The 26,657-nt window shown below is 36.9% G+C and overlaps 1 protein-coding gene across 6 annotated transcripts in view; it reads left to right on the top strand.

The window, feature by feature from the left end:
* Positions 1 to 26,657, top strand: part of DDC (dopa decarboxylase) — a 117,939-nt gene that overhangs the window by 57,610 nt on the left and 33,672 nt on the right. For all 6 annotated transcript variants that reach the window (XM_072153159.1, XM_072153157.1, XM_072153161.1 and 3 more), the window contains 4 exons: positions 1,797 to 1,910; positions 2,675 to 2,794; positions 17,157 to 17,291; positions 21,070 to 21,213. In XM_072153159.1, the coding sequence (XP_072009260.1) occupies positions 1,797 to 1,910; positions 2,675 to 2,794; positions 17,157 to 17,291; positions 21,070 to 21,213 (513 nt within the window). The remainder of the gene's footprint in view (positions 1 to 1,796; positions 1,911 to 2,674; positions 2,795 to 17,156; positions 17,292 to 21,069; positions 21,214 to 26,657) is intronic.

Genomic DNA, 26,657 nt, shown 5'->3' with positions numbered 1-26,657 from the left:
CATAAAAAGCTAAGGTTAAAGGGGTATTCTCGTCTGGGCACTCACATTCAGTTTCACTAATCTTCCATATATAAACATTTCTTCAATTAGATGTTATTAAAAAAAATGTTCCTGTGTGAAGATAATTTCACATAAAGTCATGTTGTCCCTTAGAAACAAGATAGCTTCCTCGGATACGACCACGTCACACTCTAGCAGTGGTGGCCAGACTTGGGCTATATTGTCCTGTCGGACCACCAGGATTCCGCAATCATTACCACAGGACGGCTGTGGGACATGCAGTAACTCCCGGACATTTCATATACAAAACCTTTTTGTTTATTTGTGCAATCTCTTGGGCAGAGGTGGTCGTATCCGAGGAAGCTATCTCGTTTCTAAGGGACAAAATCACTACATTTATGAGAAATTATCTTCACACAGGAACATTTTTTTTTAATAACATCTAATTGAAGAAATGTTTATATATGGCAGATTAATGAAACTGAATGTGAGTGCCCAGATGAGAATACCCCTTTAAGTGTTACAATTTCAAATGAACACAATTGACAGTTTTAGTAATTTTGTAGAGATATGCAGTGGATTATCATCATCTAAATCCATGCTTCAATTTCTGTAACATGAGATCGTATCCGATCCCAATTATATACAGAAGACTGTCATTCCGTTTTTTGTTGAATGTATTGTGTTGAATGCCCTAGTTTAGGCAGACAGCACAGCACCAATTCCCATCCAACTCTAAGCTCAAAATATCACTCTGGGTTGGCCTCCGCTATCCTACCCGCAATTTGCTAACCCTGGAGGTATTCTCAGCTAGGTAGGAAGTATAATATATATATATATATATATATATATATATATATATATATATGTATATATATATGTTTGGCTACTGTTTAAATGGGATGATAAAGTCCCATAATCAGATGTTTAAGGAAGTCCAACAGAAATAAATAAAATAGTAGTCATACACACACAGGGCTTTCACGGTCCAACTTCTAGAACTCCCAGCAATTAAGCTACATTCACACGAACCTATGCCTGCCGGGCAAGCATACGTCCGGCACCATGGAGAGGAGGATGGGTGAGCCCTCCCCTTTCCATAGAAATGCATGGCCTGTATATTTTCCAAGTGCATGGAGCAGTACGTGTGTGGCACCATATTGCTCTGTGCAGCCATTGCTATCAAGCTTGTCCCATATGGTCGTGTGAATGTAGCCTTATTGTGTATCCTGACAAAAAGTGATACAGAATCCCCTTTAAGATTTTATTAAAATACTCTTATAGCTAATAAACAGAACCAGAATAACTCAAATTGAGCTACAATATTTTGCTGACTGTAATGTTTTTGATATGAATAATAATTGGTGATGGATGGGCCCATAAAAATACGGATCACCAGTGGCATTTCAATTAATATGCCACTATTTGGGGGAGGGGGAGTAGGTGCTAGCAATAACAGCATTTATTGGAAAATGTATCTATTAGAAAAATACAATGTTATCACAATACTTTACAAAATACATATAATGTACAACGATGTAAGCATAAACATAATATTCAAACTGCAACCAACCCCATCTCACTCTCAATAAACCTAGGCACGGAAACTAAAAGAATCATATAATGTGAAAACCAACTTAACAATATATTGCAACATGGTCAAGCTATTTTATTTATACATCTAATATATTAGTCATCTTAAAATAATAATTGTATAATTATATCAGTTTTTCAGTTTATACTTGACCCTGAATATTCAGCAAAAAAAGTCATCCTTTTTTAACATTTTATTTTAGGTTACTCATTGGCACAGTCCATATTTTTTTGCTTATTTTCCCACTGCAAGTTCATACCCAGCAATGCTTGCTGACATGTTGTGTGGAGCTATTGGATGCATTGGCTTTTCTTGGGTAAGTTCCCATGCTTTACTTCTTTACTTTTTGCTCAGGGAGGCCAAAGCAAACTACTACTTAGACTTTCTTTAACTAGTGATGTACACTGGTTGCTTGGCTGCTAGCACTCTACTGCAGAACCACCAAATACTTGAACAATACACCAAAATTAGAGAAATTACATATCTTTATTGAAATATACAAAAATAATTAAAATGAAAACAATAATGCTTGGACCACAAACAAAAAATTTAAAATGTGTGTATCCTAATAAGAGCCACTAGAAGGCCTGGGGGTAGGTTATACAATCCATATGCAGAATCATAGTATTTAAAAAGAACAGACTGGACAATAGTAACCGTCAGTGAATAAATGAACCAGATGGTCAGGGAGAGAAACTTACATAGCCAAACGATAGAACTATCCTATATCAGATTGTGAATACCATACTAAATGAGAGGAGTGCACGCCACAAACCCCAAAATGGGTCAGATCAGTCAATCGTAGAAGGTCCGAGAAAGCTTGGTGTACATAGTAGTGCTGCCTCTCTCTAAGAACCCAAATTTCCCAGGTCTTCTACTATTTCATTGTCCATTGTCACTAACTGATTTTGAATGGAACTAATAAGATATCCGCAGAAGTTAGGGGGAGTGGTTATAGAGAAAATGGGTCTATATTTTTTATCTTTTCTATATACTGCTTGCTCTTTTCTATTTTAAAACTGACATTTTATGATTAACTATTCTATAAATATGTTTGCTTATTTGTCCAATTATTTCAAGGCTTCAAGCCCGGCATGCACAGAGCTAGAAACAATAATGTTGGACTGGCTGGGTAAAGTGATTGGTTTACCTGAAGAGTTTTTAGCTGGCAGTAAAGGTGAAGGTGGAGGAGTTATACAGGTAATACATTTCTTGCAATTATTTTTTTTTTAAGTTTTGATTTGCAAATTGTTTGGCCGCTTGCCACTGGAGACATCATAAAGTTACTAGTAAGAGGTACAAAAAAAGTATGTCATTTGCAATAATGTTTATGTATTAAAATAGATTGTTTTGCCTTTTTTAATTAAATTTTTATTAACATCGTTATTATTTTAAAAAGTATTGTACAGTAAAAATAAAGTACAGCTCAATCACAAATAGCCAATTGACAATAAAAAATTAATGATGGTTCCCCATTTCCCCAGTGTAGCTGACCTACATTCAGAAAACAGACTTCTCCTTGCCATGACAGTTCTACAGCATGTTGGAATACTGCAAAACTATACAGTTGGCACAATTGATGGGTTGTCCAGACGTTGAAAAACATGACTGCTTTCTTCTAAACACTGCCACATCTGACCATGGTTTGTGTTAGTATTGCAGCTCAGTTCTACAGAAAAGAATGGAGATTGGTTGCAATAGCAAGCATTACCTATGGTCAGTAGAGGGGCTGTTTTTGGAAGAAAGCGGCTTATAAACATATATATACAGCATCACTATACACATATAGCATTGATTCCTTAAAACCTTACCAACGCATGCCGTACTTTTATTCGAGGCAAGTGTTTGGAGAGGACTCAAGGGCTGAACCCTCTACATACAGGGGTGGGTGTTAGTGATCAGTCACTTAGAAGTGGGCTAGGGGCATCACAGTAGGTGATAAAAATACACATTGATCAAATACTTCCTGGGTATTACAGGACAGGGGTAAAAAATCTGTGCAGGGCCTTTGTACTACTATGCAATGATCATTAAACAGTAATCAATAAACAATAGTGTGTTTAAAATATGTAAAAATCCAAACACCAAAATGGTTTCCAAAACTCCTTAAATGAGCCAAAAAGCTGAAAAAACAAAAGTATAAAAAAGAGGTAGCCAGAAAGTGTATTCAACAAATGTGTAACCAGATGGTTATTATATGTCTACAGTCTTGTATTGTTCCTTGTATACAGTTACTGGTAGTGTAAACAAGGCTTTACAAACCATGGTGGAGACTGATATATAGTACTGTATAAAGATCCAAACTTATAAGGTATTATATGTATTAATGGTAGCACTTACTCTTGGGTGACCTCCTTATCACAGTCAGATGAAATAATCTGCTACTACCACGTTTTGTGTAATCTCTTCTGTGCAGACACTTTTCGTGTCCTGGAAGTGTATATGGATTATTGGTCCCGATGTGCTGGACCAAACAGTGTTGGCCAATTCAAATATTTAAAAGCAAACGCATTTTGGAGGTGTGCACTGATTTTATTTCTATTTACATATATTTTTTGCCTCCTTTGAAAGTATAACCTGCTCTTGCCTAAAATTGGTATGGCTTGGCAATAAAGGGGCAAGGCTTAAGTTGCACCATTGTACAGGCGGTCCCCAACTTAAAGGAAACCTACCATTTAGAAACACCCATCATTAGACAAACATACCTTTGGACGGGTCTTGTTATGCGGATGCCGGTGCAGGTCTTGTATTGTCCAGAAACGGAGGTGTTTCGGCGGCAAAATAGTTTTTAAATCAGGCTAATGAGCGTTCGGCGCGCCTGTGTTCGTCACACAGGGCGCTTGACACTTGGGTATTATCCTAATTATAGGATATAGTGACTCAAGCAGCCCTGCCCGCCCTTTCTCTCTCTATAGAACAGCCGCTGTGAACTAATCTGGAAGCATTGGTGTAAGTGTGTAACAATACATTATGCACTGTTGTGCTAGGGCTCCCGAGAGCTTGTTGCCGCCGAAACACCTCCGTTCCTGGACAATACAAGACCTGCACCAGCATCTGCATAACAACACCTATCTAAAGGTATGTTTGCCTAATGATGGGTGTTTCTAAATGGTAGGTTTCCTTTAAGGACACCCTCCTAGTTACAGTCGAACCTCTCTTCCCACTGTGACCTCTGGTGAAGCTCTCTGGATGCTTTACTTTAGTCCCAGACTGCAATGATCAGTTGTAATGTGTGTGTAATGCTTTATTGATCCCAAGACCATGGACAGATTTCTTTGCACTGGAAGTAAACATAGAAGCTTTCAATAGCAGGACGGCAAGGAGAGATCTAGAAAACCATGAGGAATGGATACAGAAAGTATATTGGAAAATTGTATAAGTTTTTATTGCACAAACAATATCAATAATGTTCTGAAACTGGACAACCCCTTTAAGAACATTTCTTAACCCCTTCACAGTCCGCACCGTACTTGCGGCGGCGCAGAGGTGTGAGGGGTGTATGAAGAGGGCTGTATGAAGTGGGGTTTGTTGCATATTGCAGCAAACCCCCACCACTTATAACTGTGGTCAGTCAACTGTGGTCAGTCAATTGCGGCTAATGACTCTTCTGGTGCTGCCGCACGGTGGCCCATGGGCACCGACATCTTGGATCTATTCGTCTCTCCCCCGAACGTCATCGGGGTGCGGCGATTGGTTGCCATGACGGCTTCACGTCTTCGTTATACCTGAGGCTATATGGTTTGTGCAGTTTCGTTACAATGAGCCAGTGGCTCATTGTAATGTATACTGTGCAAAAATGCCATATACTGCAATACAGTAGTATTGCAGCATATGGTAGGAACAATCTCACCATATAGGGTTAATGTACCCTAGAGGGTCTAAGAAATATAAAAAAAAAGTTTCAAAAAAGTTTAAAAAAAATGTTTTTTTTTAAAAACAGACCTCAAAATGGTTGCACAGACCTCAAAATGGTAGTAATGAAAAAGTCGGTTCATTTTGCAAAAAAATTACACCTAACATAGCTCCATATACTGAGGTATGAAAAATTTATTAGCATCAGAAGATGGCAAAATTTTTTTTCTTTTTCATACACATTCGTTTAATTTTTGAAAATGTATTAAAACACAATAAAACTTGTATAAATTTGGTATTAACCTGATCGTACTGAACCAAAGAATAATCAATGACTATTACCAGTGTAAGAAAATGTTTGTTTTTATTGGAAAAGTAATTACAATCCTGCACATAACTCACTGTGTACTGCAGTCTGCCTAATAATCTTATGAACCCTTTAAAGGAAACCTACCATTTAGAATGGCAGGGGTAAGCTGTAAGTACCGGGCACCAGCTCAGGGTGAGCTGGTGCCGGTACTTACTTTCGTTAGTGTTATAAACCGCGGTATCGCGGTTTTAACACTTTTTAAACTTTAGAGCAGCAGAGGCTTCGGCGCTGCGTGCGCACGATCGTGCGCGCACCTACATAGCAAATAGCGGAGATGTTGCGCGCGCACGGTCGAGCGCAGCGCCGAAGCCCCTTCTGCTCTAAAGTTTAAAAAGTGTTAAAACCGCAATACCGCAGTTTATAACACTAACGAAAGTAAGTACCGGCACCAGCTCACCCTGAGCTAGTGCTCGGTACTTACAGCTTACCCCTGCCATTCTAAATGGTAGGTTTCCTTTAAGGGGTTCATAAGATTATTAAGCAGACTGCAGTACACAGTAAGTTATGTGCAGGATTGTAATTACTTTTCCAATAAAAACAAACATTTTCTTACACTGGTAATAGTCATTGATTATTAGTAAATGCATGTGACACTACAATAATTGATATTTAGGAAAGCAAGCTATTTTTCAACGTGATGTTATAAGGCGTAAGACATTTTACATTGATTTTTTTCTTCTCTGAACTTACAAGTGGGCAAATGCTAAACACTGTGTGACTGGAAAAGGCTAAAAGCATATTACTGAGCCGAGCTGTAATTGCACTGTTGGTAAACTATTGCCTGTGAAAATTGCCATGTAATTGCATTTGAAAACCTGCATCTTTCCGAGGCATCATTATCAGCTGCTGTGTCTGAGGCAGCACTTGAAATGAGAGATGAAAGCACTCCATGAAAGCAGGCATTTTCCAGCTGCTGTCTTTACCATGGCAACTGGAATTAACTCTTTCAGTTCTTTGAAACACTTAAAGAGAATTAAAATAACCCACCCAAAATAAATACTTTGTTAAAAAGCATTGCCCTTATCCCTTAATGGTTCATTTCCTTGGCTGCAATGTAAAAAAATTAGTCTGTAAACCTATATACAATGAAACACTACGTGAGTCCTGCATTTTAAATGTTTCTTGCATTGTTCTGCCTCCTTTTACATGTTTCACAAGCCTCACTGCTAGGACATGCTGCTGTGTGGAACATTGAGAGCTCTGTTACATCATTGGTCACTTAGTGTCATGTGACCAAAATAATATCAGGTCCGAATGTTGAGTAGAACGTGGGGAGGAGTAGATAGGTGGGGCCAGCTGAGCAGAATATACCCCCTCTGATGCCAGATAATATAAGATAAATTTGATTTATGTACATGTGAGGGCAACACATTTTAGATAAAAGAAGGGTGTCAGTTAGTTAAGCCTCTATTTAAACCTGTCTCTAGCTGTATTTGTGAAAATGTGGTGACAGGTTAATTTTGAAGTGTACAGTATTCAGAAGAACCCTTTACATTTTTCACTCTTTGTTTCATTGCAGCCAATTGGTAAGGTTAAAAAAGTTATTTTCTTTTGCAGAAATGTAAATATTTTCTAATTTATTAAACAAGAAAAACTAAAATATTACGATGATAAGAATTCAGACCCTTTGCTGTGACATGCTTCCCATTTCTATCTGATCCTCCTTCAGATGGTTCTACTCCTTCATTGGAGCCCAGCAGTGTTTAATTAAGCAGATTGTACTTAAATAGGAAAGGCACACATCTGTGTGCATGTCAGAGCACATGAGAATCATGAGGTCTAAGCGACTGCCCTAGGAGCTCATAAACAGAATTGTAGCAAGGTATATCTGGCACAGAGATCATGTTGGAGGTGAGAGAAAGTTGCACAAAGCCAACTATCACTGCAACCCTCCACTATCCAAGGATTTATGGCAGATTTAGGAAACCTCTCCTCAGTGCAAAACATATAAAAGCCCACATACAGTTTTACAAAATAACACATAAAGGACTTTGAGAAGTAAGATTCTGTCTTAATTTTTAAGCGATTTATGTGATGAAAAGCAGGCTCTGCTCATCACCTGCCAAATACAACCCCAACAGTGAAACATAGTGGTGGCAGCATCATGCTATGGGGGTGTTTTTCAGCTGCGAGACTGGACGACTGGTTGCAACAGAAGGAATGAGGAATACGCAACGTACACATATATCCTGGATGAAAACCTCTTCCAGACCTCAGACTGGGCCGAAGGTTCACCTTCCAACAAGACATCCCAAGTCACCCCAGAGCCCTGACCTAAATCCAATTGAGCATATCTTGAAAATGGCTGTCCACCAACGTTCAACATCAAGCCTGAGGGAACTACAGAGGTTCTACAAGGAAAAATGGATTTAATGGTCTTTTTAACCCCTAGGCGCACCAGGACGTTATAGTGTGAGGGTGTTTGCGCTGTGGATCGGATCCCCCGCGCCACTTACCGGGGGATCCGATCCACTTCTGGGCAGCTCCGAGGACTGGCATGTGCCCCGGAGCTGCCCGGTCTCCATGGCAGTCAGACCCCTTCCGGGTCTGACTGTAAACTGTCTGAGCATGCGCAAGCTTACCCAGACAGTTTACACTGCTCTACAATAAAATAGTATTGTAGAGCAGTGTATTGAACTTAAACCAGTGATCAGAGCATCACTGGTTCAAGTTCAAGTATGTATAAGTAAAAATATGCAAAAACACTTAACACTACACATTATAATAAATAAAAAATAAATACATAAAAATATAAGCCCCTAAAATGTCACTTTCCCATAAAAACACTTAATAAAGTATAAAAACCACAAAAAACCCCGCATATTTGGTATTGCCGCGTCCGTAACAATCTGTATAATAAAACAGAATCGTTACTGGACCCGCATGGTACACGCCGTAGAAAAAAAAAGCAAAAACGTTCCGAAAAAAGATAATTTTTAATAAATACCCTATAAAAAAATGCTCTAAAAAGTAATTTAAAAAATGTTATGCACTCCAAAATAAGCCCACTAAAAAGAACAACTCTTCTTGCAAAAAATAAGCCCCTAACCAGATTTGTCAGCCGAAAAATAAAAAAGTTATGCATATGAAAAGATGGTGATGCTAAAATGAACAAGATTTTCTCCAAATTGGTTTTTATTCAGTACAATTCAATAAAATACACAAAACCCCCACATATTAGGTATCCCTGTGTCCGTAACAATCTGCATAATAAAACAGAATCGTTATTAGATCCGCAAAGTGAACCCCGTAAAAAACTAAACAAAAAAAAGCTCCAGAAAAAAGATCATTTTCAATTAATACCCTATAAAAATGCTCTAAAAAGGGATTTAAAAAATGTTATGCACTCTAAAATAAGACCGCTAAAAAGAACAATCCTTCTTGCAAAAAATAAGCCCTTAAACAGAGGCGAAAAATAAAAAAGTTATGCATATGAAAGACGGTGATGCTAAAATTAACAACATTTTTGCCAAATTACTTTTTATGCAGTAAAAATGGGAAAAAAATAAAAAAAATCTACATAAATGAGGTCTTTTTGTAATCGTGGCGACCCATAGAATAAAAATAATATACTATTTTTATGGTATGGTAAACAGCCAAAAAAAAAACCATAAAAATCTTCCTGAAAAGTGATGATTTTAATTTCCTCCACCAACAAAGAGTTAATAAAATCTCACCAATTAGCCTATAGATTCCCCCAAATTACATACCAGAAAAGTGCATCTCATGTGGCAAAAGAAATAAGCCCCTATAGGTTCACATTAAAAAAAAGAAAAAAATTATAGCCTGTACAATGTGACATAGCAAATCTGATCTGGATGGCGCCTCCTTCCCTTCTATGCCCGGCCGTGCGCCCAAACAGCAGGTTACCACCACATGTAGAGTATCCGTGTACTCGGGAGAGATTGGGTAACAAACTTTGTGGAGCCTTTATTCATTAAATCCATTGTAAATGTTTAATTTTCCACCCAAAATGGGTGTATTGTGAAAAAATATTACAATTTGCAGACTGCACCTCCATTTTGTTTTAACCCCTATAAAACACGTAAAGCGTTAACAAACTTCTTAAAAGTGGTTTTTCATACGTTGAGGTGTGTAGTTTACACAATTCCACAATTTACGAGTCTCACTATTATTTAGGCCTCTCAGTGTCAATTAGAAGTTGAGCAGGTTAATCTAATACAGGTTTTGGTGATTTTACAAAAAATGTGAAAAATGATATCTAAATTCTGAGCCTCATAACATTCTAGTAAAATATGTGGAATCTTAAGAAACCATGCCAACACAAAGCAGACATTTGGGAAATGTAAGTTATGAATTTATTTGGGAGCTATGACTATCTGCATCAAAAGTAGAGAATTTAGAACGTTGAAAATAAAGAATTTTTCCAAATTTTTGCCAAATTTTGTTTTTTTCATAACTAAACACAAAAGATTTCATCCAAATTTTTAAACTAATTTGAAGTACAATGTGTCACGAGAAAACAATCTCAAAATCCCCTGGATATCTCATAGCGTTCCAAAACTATAACCACTTATAGTGACACAGGTCAGATTTGAAGAATGGGGCCGCGTCCTTAAGGCCAAAAGAGGCTGAGTCCCGTAGGGGTTAAATGGATTTGTTTTTATTGATCTTATAAAGTGTTATTATATGCTTTATTCATTTTGGTTACATATATATCCCTCTATCTATCTACCTGCCTATCTATCTATTGTCCATTTCATAGCTATCTAGCTGTCTATCCATCTCATATTTATCTATCTATGTATCTATGCAATATATCTATCTTTGTATGGATCTCCTATCTATTACAAACCTTAGCACAGCACATGGGACAGATTGAAGACTTGGAGAGTCATTGGAGAGCTGCAACTTCTGTCTGTGTGTATTATTTGTTTGTATAAAAGTGCAGGAAAAGCTGAGGATGTTTAGGGACAGAAAAGAATGTAGTTGTTTGGTTACTACATTATATAGAGCTCTTGGCAGCCATGCAGAGAGTCAGCTGAGAGCAGGGAGAGAGGACAGAGGACAGAGGGGGATGTCTCTCATGTACATTCTCACTCTGTATTCAGCCCAGTGTAGACAGGAAGTGCCTAGAAACTGCCATCCGAAGAGTCACTAACAACAGGGGGAAACCACCTGAATCGAAGAGGAATTACATGCCCTTGTTTTAAATGGTGGTTACTCTTTAAAAAGAGTATAGAAAAGGGTCATAGGTTCTTTTTGGTATGTGCTACCTTTTTTGTAATAAAGTCAAAAGTTAACAGTACAGTGGTTTAGACAAGAGCCTTGAAGTTGATCCCAGCTTCCCTTGTATAAGCTCTGGCTCTTCCTCCATTCTACCCATGTGAGACACACCTCCACTCCCTATAAGATAGGGAGCGCGAGTGTTCCACACCTACTATGTGACATCAAGGGACCAACTCTATCCATCATGCCAATTTGAGATAGACCTTTTCACAGCAGAGAAAGAAGCTCATTGTTTAATGCCTATGTAAACACATATCCTTTCTTTGTTTGTTCATTTCAAGAGATCTAACAATAAAAGTTGTTTTAGATGATACATTTACACCGAACTTATTCTCACTGAATTCCCCTGTGATAGGGATTTATAGTAATTTCTTTAGTGACAGTTCATTTAGAAGTGAGGTTGTTTTGTAAAGGTCTCAGAGGTTTGTTACAGAACATTACCGTATTTTTTGGACTATAAGGCGCACCTTCAATAAATGCCTGCTAAAGCATCTAGGTTCATATATAAGGCGCACCTTATTATAAGGATGAATGACCAGCAGGTGACAGACCTGTGCACAGTTCAAGGCAGCTGTTGTCTGTAAGAGTGTTTCATATATAAGGCACACTGGAATATAAGGTGCACCTTTGATTTCTAAGAGAATCAAAGGATTTTTTGTGCGCCTTATAGTCCAAAAAATACGGTAATAAACAAACAACATCTTCAATGTGACAAAAATAGCCCAACCTCATATCATCTTATGGATGATTGTTCAATCCATCACCCCTAAATTAATGAATATGGCACAACTGCTGACCTACCAAGACATGACTGTCCATCTTAACTGACAGCTCACACAAAGAGAACACTAATCAGAGAAGCAGATATGAGGTCCAAAACTGAAGAGATCCAAAACTCAGGTAGCAAAATCTACCCACAGGATAACTATTAGTTGTGTACGCCAGAAATCTGGCCTTTATGGAGGAGTGGGAAAAATAATTCAATTTGAAGTTAGCAAAAAGCTTTTTAGTGGACAACAACTATATAAAAAAAAACATGTGTGACACATTATCTTAAACAAACCAGCCCCCACTGTCAAGTATAGTGGTAGCAGCTCTAGCACCAATAACTGTTTAAATACCACTTGCATCTATGTGTCATTGTGGAATAAGATTCCCTGAGAATATTTAATTTAATTTTAATCTTGATGGCGATACACCCTTTATAGGGGTAGCCAAAGCTGAACGAAACCTTTAGAACCTGAACAAGTCCACTCATCCCTATTCATCAAAAACCTCATGTTTGACTGCAGTAATTTCTTTTTTTTAAAGATGTGTAGATTATCTGTTAAAGCAGCGTATAAATGCAAACAAAGAACACATAAACACACACAGGCTAGTCACTAGACCTTTCAGTGACATATTAATGGGTTACTTACAGTAATATTTATCCAAGAATATCTTTGCTAGGAGTCATGATAATTGTCTTTCATTTAATATCTCGCATCCTCTCATGCTGTCGTCAATAGACATCAGATTATCACAGAGCTGATGTCAGAGCTTGATAAACTAGATACTAATATCCGCAGAGACCATGTTCTCCATTGTCATTTCCCATTGAAGCATAGGGTATGTTATTAAAATGGAAATTATAAAAGAAATTTGCCTAGCTTTAAATAGTTTTTATCACACGTAAATGAAAGATTCTCTGCTTTTTGGATATATTGTTTTACACAAAACCCCACATAATATTCCACAATACTAAGATTCTTAGCAAATATTTTGCACTCTTAGAAAAATCTAGAACTGTGACAAATTGACTGATACGATGAACATTCAATCCATTCAATCAGGGTTTGGTCAGTGAAAAACACACATTTTGCATCAGAGTGCAATCAGTTTTCAGTCAGAGTTTGTTCAGTGTCTCAGTTTTTCACGCGCGTTTTTGATGCAATTTCAATGCAATTTCAATGCATTTTTCACGCGCAGAAAATGCGCGTGAAATGGACTCAGGACTGAGCTCTATCTTTTGGCAATTGGTTATTGTGCAGCTAATACATTGGCGCACATCTAAAAGTGACTTTTATTATCTCATTAGCTTGGTTTATGGATATATAGTTATTTATTTGGGTTACCATTGTCTAAGGAACAGACAATGATACATCTGTGTGAATTTTCTGCAGTTCCCTTTGCTGCATATTTTGGTGAATATCCACATGTGTGGTCTGTATGATCTCCTCACATCTTACTGTTTTAGCAAAGTATATTTTCTTTATATAAGTATTCTGGATTTGTACATATTTTAGAGGAAATTTTGAATGTTAATTGCCAAATGCATCGCCTGGTTGTCTGCTTTCAAAATTATATAGGTTTTATGGCGCTTTTACTTTTTATTCAGTTTTATTGCTATATTGTGCAGGTTGTGACTATCTAAAAATGTCTAGCTGAAAAGCTGATATCTAGTTATTACAGTTTTAGTGATATTATGTGGATTTATTTATGTGAATATATCAATATGAGGCATCTGTGAACTCTACAAATGTCCATGTATTACATTTAGGAGATGTGCAGGTAAACATTTTCTGTTTGGATCAGATTTTTTTCCATCAAAGTCAAATTTTAAGTATTTTTAATAAAATGTTTCAATTTGAATCAAAATTGCATGAAGGCGCCTATGTCTATAAAATCTTTGATGCAATTTTGAAAATGGGGCAAGTGTCTGCTTTCAGAAAATAACGGTCCCTCTCCTCAATGGGCCTCACAGTCTAATCAACCTACCAATAATTTTTTGGAGTGTGGGAGGAAACCCACGCAGACACAGAGAGAACATACAAAATCTTTGCAGATGTTGACCAGCGTTGCAAGGCTGTAGTGCTAATCACGGAGCCACCATGCTGCCCAAAAATCTCCCTATCATTTATCTATCGCCTATAAAATTCTCCCATATTACAGTTTGTTTTACCATACTAAAGGAGCCTCTTGCTGACTGTGACTGGTCATAAAATAGTTTTATTTTGGGGCCCCACTTTTAGTTTTGCCCAGGGCCCCACTTTGTCTAGAACCGGCCCTGCTAACCTGCCAATGTATAGGCATCCACCTTATATAGAGCTTATATAGTGCTACAGTAAATTCTCCTATTACTCCATTCTCACTACGTTCAGAGAACATGGATTGTAATTATATCTCAATGTACATAGCAGTGATTTTCATTTTAAAACAGTCATGATTTCCAACCTTAACCTCTTAACGACCTGGCCTTTTTTTTGTTTTTTCATTTTTATTTTTCATTCCCCACCTTCAAAAATCTATAACTTTTTTATTTTTACACTTAAAGAGCTCTGTGATGGCTTATTTTATGCGTAAAATAGTGCCGGTACTTAATTTTCCATGCCGTGTACTGGGAAGTGGGGAAAAAAATTCCAAATGCAGTGAAAATCGTGAAAAAAATAAATTTGTGCCATTTTCTTGTGGGTTTGGATTTTACAGCTTTCACTGTGCATCCCAAATGACAAGTCTACTTTATTCTTTGGGTTGTTTTGATTACGGGATACCAAATTTGTATAGGTTTTATAATGTTTTCATACATTTACAAAAATTAAAACCTCCTGTACAAAAATATATATATTTTTTTATTTTGCCATTTTCTGGCGCCAATAACTTTTTCATACTTCAGTTTACGGAGCTGTGGGTGTTGTCATTTTTTGTGACTTTTAATGAGATTTTTGGCAAAAAAGTGCCATTTTTGACTTTGGGTGCTACTATTATTCATTTTTATATCAGTTCTAAGGAAAGGGGGGTGATTTGAATTTTTTGGGGCTTTTTTATTACAATTTTTTACTATTTTTCAGACTCCCTAGGGTACTTTAACTCCCTAGGGTTGTCTGATCGATCCTAACATATACTGCCATACTACTGTATGGCAGTATATGGGGATTTTCCTTCTCACTCATTACAAAGTGCTGATTGTAATGATAAGGTTAACACGAGTCAGCCTTGGATCTTCGGAAAACCTGAGGCTGTGATGGTGATGATTTTCCGCTCCTCGATGACATCACAGGGAGCGACAATTAATGAAACCGAATGTAAATGCCCAGAGAAGAATACCCCTTTAACTAAGCCAAGTGAGGCCTGCAGTTCTTTTGATGTTGTGGGGTGTTTTATTACCCCTTGCTGTGTTCTTGGGGTCATTTTGGTCAGCCACCACTGGAAAGGTTTTGAGACTGAAGGATCTCAATTACTTTGTTTCTTATTTGTTCCTGAATTTCTTAGGATCTCCCCTGGATGTCTAGCTTCTGAGGATCTTTTGGTCTAATTAACTTTGTAAGGCAGGTCCTATGTATGTGCTTTCTTGCTTGAGAACAGGTGAAGCGTTAATCAGGCCGGGGTGAGGCTAGGGAAATTGAAGTCAGCTTCCCAATGATGTGAGAAAAAGTTTATTCATGTTTTAAAGGGGGATGAGAAAAACCCTTCTTTTTTTAACACGTGGACCTGTAGCTTTTGATTACTTTTTCCTTTACTATTAACCCCTTTCCGCACCTTGAAATGAAATTTTCACATTTTCACCGCATAAAAAGTGATAAAGTAAAATGTACCCCAACATGATACCAAGAAAAAGTCCAGCTTGTCCCGCAAAAAATAAGCTCTAAACCAGCTCTGTAAACAAAAAAATATAAATGTTCTGCCCATTGTTACTTGGCTATGCAAAAACAAGCAAATTTCTCACAAAATGAGTCCTATATTCTGCAAAACAACTTAACCATAAAAAATCCATATAAATGGGGTATTGCCGTAATAGTGATGACCCAGAGAATAAAGATAACACATTATTTTTATGGTACGGTGAACGTCCAGGGAAAAAAATGCTAAAAACCATAAAGAAGAATTAATGATTTTTTTAACCACCACCAAAATAAAAATCTGATTATTAGCTATTGAAGCCCCCCCGTAAATGATGTACCTGAAAAGTGGATCTCATCCACAACAAAAATTATCCCCCATATGTCCAAATTACAAAAAAATAAACATAGCCAATTTTATAGCCTGTAAAATGTGACATAGCAGATCTGCTCTGAATGGCGCTCCTTCCCTTCTATGCCCGGCCGTGCGCCCATACAGCAGTTTACCACCACATATGGGGAAGAAACTCATACTCGGGAGAAATTGGGTATCAAACTTTGTGGAGTTTTTCGTCATTTAATACTTTAACGGTTTAATTTTTTCGCCAAAATTACTATATTGTCTAAAAAAAATTACAGCTTGGAAATTACACCTCCATTTTGTTTTAACCCCTGTGTAGCATCTAAAGGGTTAACACACTTCTTGAAGTTGATTTTTTACACATTGAAACATAAAAACCGTATTTGTCAAAGCCAGCATTAGCAAACATAGTAGCACCTTTGGATACTGGTCGACTAGCTGCAAAGTCAGACCACTTTGTAACTGTTATTTAGCTTAATCCTAAATCAAATAAATCCAATACATTCCAGTAGATTAACGTCCATGTCTGTACATAGTTTGTACTTTGAACTAAGGTGGAAACTATATAAATAACCTCAGCAAAGTAAACAAAGGGCAATTTTCATCTTCATCATTTTATCAGTTTTTACATCAGTTATTGTAAACTAAAACTAGGTGTGATTAAGCACATATTCACACTCACATTCCCTATTCTGTGTAATTTCACAACTAGTTTTAAATCACAATTACTGTTGCAAAAAAATGGTGAAATTATTGATGATAAGATGTAAACTGACCCTCATTTGTTCTTGCAAATGCTCAACATGTCATATGTATATCTCATTAGCAAAGTACTTAAAATTGCTCATATAATTTACAGCATTCATTTTACCCTTAACTACACTTGATCTATACGTCATGGCGTCATTAGGGGGGTAGTAGCAAACAACTGTTTCTAACATCTGTAAACAGTCCTGGCTATACAATTTAAATGCTACGACCAAAGGTAGATTATTTAAATTTATTTTTTATTTTTGAAATCTTTTGTTGAGGGTATAGCTCTATAATACATCTATAACAGCATACTACAACAACCACCTACACCAAAAAAGGTTCACTTTTGAAGTGGGTCATTAAATATGTTATCTTTCTTAGGGTACTGCAAGTGAAGCAACATTAATGGCCCTTCTAGCGGCCAGGACCAAGGTCACACGGCGACTTCTGGCGGAAAACCCTGATCTAAGTGAAGGAGAAATTGTCCATCGTATGGTTGCTTATTCCTCAGACCAGGTTGGTTATATTATTATCAGAGGGAGTGCATATTAACAAAATATAGTAAAAATGATCCAAGAAAAAAACGAAATACATTTCTAATATTACAAATTAGTATTGAAAAAAGGGGTATTCCACCAGATAAGGATTAACTTCCTGACCGGTTGGACCCTATTGGGGAGGACCCATTGATTACCACTTAAAGAATAGAGTAGCTGATTGCACATACACCCGGCTGATTTATTTATCTTTATGGCATGCTGGATTGAATCAAACTACTCTGCTACTTCCAGCAGTATATGGAGTGGCAACGCACAGGCACGGTCTCCAACTCATCTGGGATAGAACAGACCTGTGTCACTGTGAATAGTTGGAGTCCCACCATTGAATTCCCCATGATCAGAAAGTAATCCTCTATCCTATCTTGTTGTTCCCAAAATACCCCATTAAGTGATCAAGCACAGGTAAAGCTAAACGTCACTTTCCTTCTGCTGTACTACTGTCTTTGTATTGCTGTACTGTCTTTGTTTTTTTATGTATGGAACTGTAATGCAGTGAGACAGTGACACACAGCATGATAGATATCCAAGAAATATCACAGATTGTTTATGGGCTGCTAAGTCCAAAAGATACATAAAGAGTTTGCTGACCAGGACTCAGTCGTATACATAGTCTTTAAGGCTGGGCCACATAGGACAAACACAACATGTTAAAGGGGGTTTTCCCATGAAAGACAATTCTCAAATCTTACTCAGTTTTATTGCTGTTTTAGCTCCTATCACTCATTGATGGTCAGTGTAAAATTCTCTAACTCTCTAAGCAGATACATTATGACAGTTCTGTTTATATACACTTTCATCGGGCTTCAGAACATTCACTAGTATCTGACACATAGAAAGAGAGATGAGACAGATCAGAGATGATGAGATCCATGAGATGTCGATTGCACACAATGACAGTCAGCTCTGCTATTGCACAACACACCAGATCTGCTGTGCTTTTCTCCCCCCACAAAGAACTTATCTGTCTGTCACTCATAGTTCTCCTCATGCTGCTGCCAGCAGGATGTCAGTGTATGTGTCTGAGTTCAGTTCTGGACAGCAGGGGGCAGAGCTAGAGTGCAGTGAGTAGAGAGAGAAACTCTTGTCACACAGAAATCCAAGATGGTGTTCCCGACCGTATCTCAGAAGTTACAGGGTTGTGCCTAGGGGCAACTGAAATTGTGTACACCAGGACTGATAGAGACAGGTTGGAATTAGATCTATGAAATGCTGTATTTTTGTTAATAACAGTGAATTAGAGAATGTTTTATTTTGTTATCCTGAGTATATTTAAGAAACTTGTCTTCGTGGGAATACTCCTTTAATTGCTAATCAACTACACTGCACAGCACAACCATGGTTGATATAATGTATGGTAACAAATTTTATCTGTGTGTCATGGCAAAGTTACAATTTTAATTGACCTCTGATTTTCAAGTCAAAATTTTTTTTTTTTAAATGATACACGTTGTATGGTGTTGCTTGCCACAAATGTAATTCATATATAGTGATGTAATGCAATCGCTTCTTCAGTGCAATAAACATTGTGTAGGGAACTGATCTTAGACCCTGCAAACTTTTTCAATTCTTCTACACATTGGACCCATCCAATCATAATTTTATGTCCCACTCAATTAGTGAATTTTAGGTAGAGTAAATGTGATTCCTTTCTTTATTCACTTATTCACAGCTATTTTTACTATTGTGAACTTCAACCGACCTTTGGAATGAATTGGTTAAATTGTTTAATGTGCATTCAATATCCTTTCAAAGAATCTTATCCCATAGTGAACAGCATACTTCAAAATGACACTTGTCCTGTTGTAGGTGTTCCAAAGGACTTCAAACACCTTTAAGAAAAACATTTGCAAAACATGTTTCTGTCAATATGATGCTTTAAAACTAGACCCAGCATTTCTCTTGGGACAGAGCTGAACTGTTGTTTGCTGTTTTGATTCCAACATCATCTTATAAGCATCTATTACATGGCACTTTAACCTTATCAGTATTAATTATCACACACAATGCTATGAATGCAATCATTATAAATTTCATTAAGCTGCTGGATGATTGTGTTACAAGAAAATCCATTTTCTATCACTTAATAGCTTCCCCTACAGGCATATTACTATTTATATCAGGAACAGATGTAGCCATTGGGTTTTTGAATAACTCTTTTGGGGTGTTTTTTCAGTCACTGGTGAGGTGTGAAATTAAGTGAAACTTACAAAAGTGTTTGGTTAGTGATTAGCTGAACAGTGACAGGTTGTATATGGGACATTACTTCTGTAACCAAGAAGATGACGCAAGCGTCACAACACCAGAACAGAGGAGAAAATTGGCAAGCCTTGCTTCTTTGGTTGAATTATTTCATTCGCTAGCATTGGAATTAAAAGGCTGGGGGCAGACAGGTAGTAATTGCAGGGGGTTAACCACCTTGATCCCAGCAGCAATCCACATTATTATCCCACTGAAAATGATCCCCTCCACCACTTTAAACCTTTGAAATGGAAAGGTTGGAACCAGTGGGGGACCTAGAGACAAGGTGAACCACAACAAAAGTACCTGTCTTGTAGATGGTTTTTGCTGAAGCAGAATGCAAAAGAATATTCTGTTGAATGCCCCTAATGGGAATTTTGCTGCTTGTGCACATTATGTGGTCAAGCCTAAATGAGTTTACAACCTCAACTGAATGTTACGCTCAACTTCTTGATCCCCCCTTCCCCACCATCATGACCACTGCAGCCAAGACCACTGCTGCATGTCTGTGAAAAAGAGTCTTTCTATTTTTTTATAGCAGAAATGCTCCAGTGGTGACAACAGTGACTACATGCCACATCACATTCCATATTTCTAAAGTATATTTTTAGGTTAAATGAAACAGATTGATAAAAGTGATATACAAATATGGTTTAATGTACTCCCTTCCTTTTTATGTAGATCTAAGTTCAACTGTTTCATTTCTGTATTTATTATTTAAATAAAAATAAATGTGCTTCTAAAATGTCATTACCACATTAAAGTATTTTCCACTGACACTGGTCAAATAAAAAAGCTATGATGTGGGGATGAAGAAGAGTACACTAGGTTGTGCAGACTTCATGTGTAATAACAAGTAGGATTAGTCTGGGTATATTTACACTGCCTTAGGCCATGAAAGGCATGAAAGATTGCTTTGGTTTTATTTCCTGAAAGGGCAGCTGTCCTGTGTATCCTGCTTCTAGCTGCAGGGCACTTGTTGAGGGAATTGGTCTTTGTACAAATATGCTGATAAGAAATGGGAAATGACAGCTCCGACTGACTGCAGAATGTCAGGGGTAGCTGACTCACATTGGAAATCATTTACTCTTTTTTTAAGTCAAGCACCAGAATACTATTTCATTAAACAAAATCATTAAAGTCAAGAAATAATATTCTAGGAGATACCAAATACAAAAGGATAACTGTTTATTTACTTTGACCTTCTGATATTTTTTCATATGTTCATGTGTCAGTAGTAAGATGTTTTCTGGGTTTATATTGCCAAAAAGTGTAGGGGGCTATTTTTACTTTAATCAAAGCACAGCATCTTTGTATATTCACTCGCTTCCATTGATTTCTATTGATTGCGGGTTTCCCAATTAGCATCTAGCAGTGTATAGCTTTATATATCTATGCTATTTTATGTCTATGGAATACATTGAGGAAATGTCATAATTATATCTTAATGATACCACATTAGCCATATATTTCAACTACTGTATATTTGACTACAGGCTCACTCATCTGTTGAAAGGGCAGGATTAATCAGTGGTGTGAGAATGAAGAAGGTTCAATCCGATGAGAACTATGAACTTCGTGGAAAGGCTCTTAGGAAGGCTTTAGAGGAAGACAAAGCTGAAGGTTTTATCCCAGTGTTTGTAAGTGTATTTTTCATTTTTAATTCTTGTATAATGGAGTCCCATCACTAATGTTTTTTTTTCACATGTCTTTAAAGTTAGCTCCTGAGAAGCTGAAAAGGCAACAAAACAGTATCTAACATGAGACAGTAAACAGTAAAGTCCATGAGACAATTCTGCTTTGGCACTTAAACCCTCAGATACTTATGGAATTGCAATGACCATCAAGGTGATAGGAACTGTTTGGTTGTCATGGCAACCAGAAACATACATAGTATTAGAGTCCAAGCAATCTAATGATAATATAAAAATAATCCAATTTTTTTAACCAAATATTTCTATATTTTTTAAATATAAACCAAATTATATAATTCTGTACAGTTCAAGATGCAAGAGGTAAGTAAATTTTACAGCACAGCGAACTTTATAAAAACAAAGTCCTTCAAAGAGTTAATCCCCAGGGGGAAAGCAATTGAACACAGGCAGGCTCTCAGAAGTGCTAGAAAACATGTGATACAAAAAGAACAATGTTCAACTCCCTAATCCAAGAGCAGTCAAATGGAGAGGTGAGAGTGACTTTTACCCTAACAAAGTCAGGAATAGATAATCTCTGGTAATCCTTCTTGCATTTCATGCACTTGTAGTCCCCATGCAGGAAGTGGAGTTCGTATAGGGACGACAAGTGCATGAAATGCATGAAGGATTACCAGAGATTATCTATTCCTGACTGTGTTGGAGTGGTGAGAGTGACTTGGATTAAGGAGTTAAGCATTGTAACTTTTGTATTACATTTATAAAAACAAAACAAAAGCATGTTATTGCTGCCGTTATGTTGTTTTCAAACTGTTTTTATTGATTTTCAATATAAAAGTGCCCATAAAAATGGCATGTGTTATGCAATAACATACAAAGCCTTTAACTCCTTAAGGACGCAGCCAGTTTATAGCTAAAGGCTCAGACCCATTTTTTGTATTCTGACCTGCGTCGCTTTATATGGTTATAACTGTTGAACTCTGTTACTTATCAAGGTGATTATGAGAGTTTTTTTCTCCATATATTGTACTTCATTTTAGTGGTAAATGTTGGCCAATGAGTTTTGTGTTTATTTACAAAAAAAAAGAAAAAGTGATGAATTTTTTGAAAAATTTGCCATTTTCGAAATTCGAAATCATTGCGTTTTCAGGGAGATAGATTTACCACCTAAATAACTTGCTGAATAATATTTCCCATATGTCTACTTTACATTTTCATAATTTTTTAAATGTCTGGATAATTTATTTTGATGTCACGCGGCTTACAAATCGAATATTGATTTTCTGTATATTCAGAGTTGACTATTTTGGGGATAAATACTGTTTTGAATGAAATTTTACATAATTAACATCAAAAACCCCTATATAAACAACCTATTTCCAAATCTGCACCCCTATCAGATATCAGAAACAGCTTTTAGGAAGATTGTTAACCCCTTGAGATCTTCATAGTAATTACCTCAAAATGGAGGTGAAATCTAGAATGGTCAAATTGTGTTGGTTATACGTTCATTTAGCCCTAAAATTTACACATTTCCAAAAGATAAAAAGAGAAAATCCATATTACAATTTGTTCTGCAATTTCTCTCCAGTACAGAGACCCCCCTCCCCCCCACCACCACACATGGCATTTTTTTTGCGGGATGAGATGCTTCTTTTAGTGTTACCATTTTGCGGTTGGTATCCCCTATTGTTGAAAATTAAGGAACTTTTTATGAGGGCAGGAGTAGAAAACCATCAATTCTGTACTGGATTATACTTTTTTTTTGTGTTTCCGTTTAGCCTAATAATTATGTTATCTTTATTCTATGGGTAAGTAAATATGGGCGATACCATAGTTGAATATTTTTTCTTACATTTTACTAAATTTGCCAAATAAAACCTAATGTGGTATAACATTTTTACTTTTTCGGCTATGGAGCTGGTTGATGGCTTGTTTTTTGCGGGACATGTTGTACTTTTGCACCAGTATTATTCTGGAGTACTTTTTAGTTTTTTTGATCACTTTTTATTGCATTTTTTGTGGGATTCAGTAGACACAAATCATAACTTTTGACAGGTTTTTAACATTTTTTTTTAATGGCGTTTATTATGCAGGTTCAATAATGATTTACTTTTATTCTACGGGTTGTTACGGACGCGGTGATACTATATATGTCGGGTTTGTGTTATGATTTAGACATTTTTTTAGTGTTATATGTCTCTTTATATGTTATGGGGCTTATGGGCATTTTTATTGATTTATTACCTTATTTATTATTGAAAAACATTTTTTTTTTACTAGTTCCACCATGGGACATGAACAAGCAATCATCTGACATAGGTTGACAGCTGACACTGTGCCTTTAAGATAACGTCACTGACGTCATCTTTCAGGCAGTGACGCTGAGTGCCAAGAGGTTAAAGTGCATAAACAGTAGAACCATTCAAGTTTATTTTGTGAGTTTGCATAATTGAAGGCTAAAACTGAGGCCATACAGGTGGCATTTGATAAAAAAAATTTGCCCCTACTTGAAGACCAGATATAATAGACATTCCCTGTAGAGAATTAAGAGAATAATGTTTCTTAACCCAGTCTCTAAGCAAGTCACTTTTGCCCTGCTACTCGTGGACAGGGCCGGTTTTAGACAAAGTGAGGCCCTGGGCAAAACTAAAAGTGGGGCCCCAAAATAAAACTATTTTATAATCAGTCACAGTCAGATAGAGGCTCCCTTTGGTTTGGTAAAACAAAATGTAAGATGGGAGAATTTTATAGGAGATAGATAGAATATAAGGAGATTGATGGGCAGAACGGTGGCTCAGTGGTTAGCACTACAGCCTTGCAGCGCTGGTCAACATCTGCAAAGAGTTTGTATGTTCTCTCTGTGTTTGCGTGGGTTTCCTCTGGTTTCCTCCCACACTCCAAAAAATTACTGGTAGGTTGATTAGATAGTGAGCCCTATGGGGACAGGGACTGATCTGGAAGTGTGCACTATATAAATAAAGAATTATTAATTATAATTATTATGATAGAAGACAAATATGAAAGATGATAGAGATTTCTAGATGCAGAATATAAAGTAGATGAAATATACAGGAGATGGATATGAGAGATAAATACAGTACAAGAGAAATAGAAGATTGATTGAAAAATAGATAGAGAAAAAGTGAGATATATAAATGGTCAGATTATAGGAGATAGATAACTAGACAGATAGATATATAGTATAGACAGGAGATGGATGATAAGCATCTTCACCTGGACATCAACCAAGGGTTATTAACCATTTCACAGCCCGGCATTTCTGGATATTTTGTCGCGTTATTGACCAGAGAAATTTTTACAATTTTGACGTTTAAAAATTAAATTGAAATTACAGCAAACATAATTAAAGTAAACTGCAGCAAACCACATATTTTCTGAAAACAGACACTTGCCCCATTTTCAAAATTGCATTAAAGAGTTTATAGACATAGGCGCCTTCATGCAATTTTGATTCAAACTGAAACATTTTATAAAAAATACTTAAAATGTGAACTTTGATGGCAAAAAATGTTCTCCAAACAGAAAATATTTACCTTCACATCTCCTAAGTGTAATAGATGGACATGTGTAGAGTTCACAAATGTCCCATATTGATATGTTCACATGTTAAATCCACATAATATCACTTAAACTGTAATAACTAGATATCTGCTTTTCAGCTAGAAATTTAAAGACAGTCACAACCTGCAAAATACAGAATAAAAAGTAAAGGCGCCATAAAATGTAAATAATTTTGAAAGCAGACAACCAGGCGATGCATTTAGGTATAAATAATGGAGGATGGTATGAAATAAAAACTTTATTCCAGAACATGTGGAATGAGTGTTTTTGGTGTTACATATAACTTTATGGACATGTTCTTGGTCGCGATCTACTATATAATAGCGACATTAGGCGAAGAGGATCAAATATTCATCGTATCAGTCAATTTTTGCAAAAAAGAAAACAAAATAAAAGGCAATAAGAGTGATAGTTCTGCATAGAGAAGGGCTAAAAACATGAATATTAGTTGATATTATCCATTATCAGAAAGTAGTAACATATAAAGTAAATATTTCCATTATCTGTGAGGTGCAGCAGCTACTGCAGCTAACGGCTAAGAATCTGGAGGGGGGGTCATACTTCAGGGGGCGGTATCTCTGGCTCTGTGACACATAGAACCTATGAAAGAAGAGGGTCTCGTCTTTTATATGAATCTAGATTTGTGTTTCTAAGTGTCAGGAAAACGGAGATATTAACTGTTAAACTGACGTTTTTCGATATTCTCACTTTAAACCTGAATATCTCTGGATCCATGGCACCTAGAAACAAAATTCAAGATTCCTTTGAAAGAAGAGATTCTGCCCTTTCAGGGGGCCCTGGGCAATTGCCCACTTTGCCTACCCATAGCGCCAGCCCTGCTCGTGGAGGGTGTCAAGTCTAGCTTGGGTTCAGGAGGGAGGGGATTTGAATCAGAGCCGTCATTGGGGTGTGGTCTGGTAGAAGGATCTGTCCTTCTATCTGTCCATCTATTACGCTTCTCATGTCTTTGGGATGACATAAAAATATAATCCAATCTATGGTAAATTTGGTGTGCTTCCGAATAATAAGCGTATTCTTTTACTGTCGGTTCAATAGCCGTCATGTGTCTATCAATTGCAACCTGTCAAGAGATTCTCAATAAGGAGAGGGCCCTGTATGCAGTGTGATGTGTACTATTGATATCTAAGAGAGGCTCCAGGCTTAAATTGAAATCTCAATATACAAAGACCCTCCTTTAATATTTCAAATACTTTCAAGGTCTCAATGAACCATAAGCAGTTGCAGTCGAACCATCCATTTCAAGAAAAGATAGCGGCCTTCAGAGTCTAACATTTCCATCAGAAGTTTAAATGGTATGTTTTTCTCAAAAGCTATGGACAACCCTCCTGAAGCAGAGGAATATCTGCAATGGAACCACTGGTTATAATCTCGTTTGGGAATCACCAGGAATTTAGCGTTTTTAAAGTGCGTTTCCTGCAACAGGATGACGTCCGCTCTATCTTTATTAAGAAGTCATAGAATTTGGTGTCTCTTACATGAATCATTAAGACCTCTTATATTATAACTTACATTATAGGATGTGATTTGTATATTAGTCATTTATATAATACCAAAAGAGGTAAGTGCAGCCAATCTCATACCTTAAATGGAAATCCCATGGGGTTTGAATGTAACCACTTGGAGAGGAAACGCGTGGGGTAGGTCAAGACAAAGACATAACACAATGGCAAACAAATACCTAAATTCTTATTATGCTATTTGCCTTCATGAGTGCAGCCCTGGCTCTACTTGGCATAAATTACAAGGCTCCCCGGTGGGGAAAAAAATACTGTCACTTCAGAAACATGCAGAAGCACAACTAGTAGTAATGGGGGAGAGCTCTCTAC

Source organism: Engystomops pustulosus, chromosome 5, assembly GCF_040894005.1.
Source record: "Engystomops pustulosus chromosome 5, aEngPut4.maternal, whole genome shotgun sequence".
NCBI lineage: Eukaryota > Metazoa > Chordata > Amphibia > Anura > Leptodactylidae > Engystomops > Engystomops pustulosus.
This window is presented reverse-complemented; position numbering and strand designations above follow the sequence as displayed.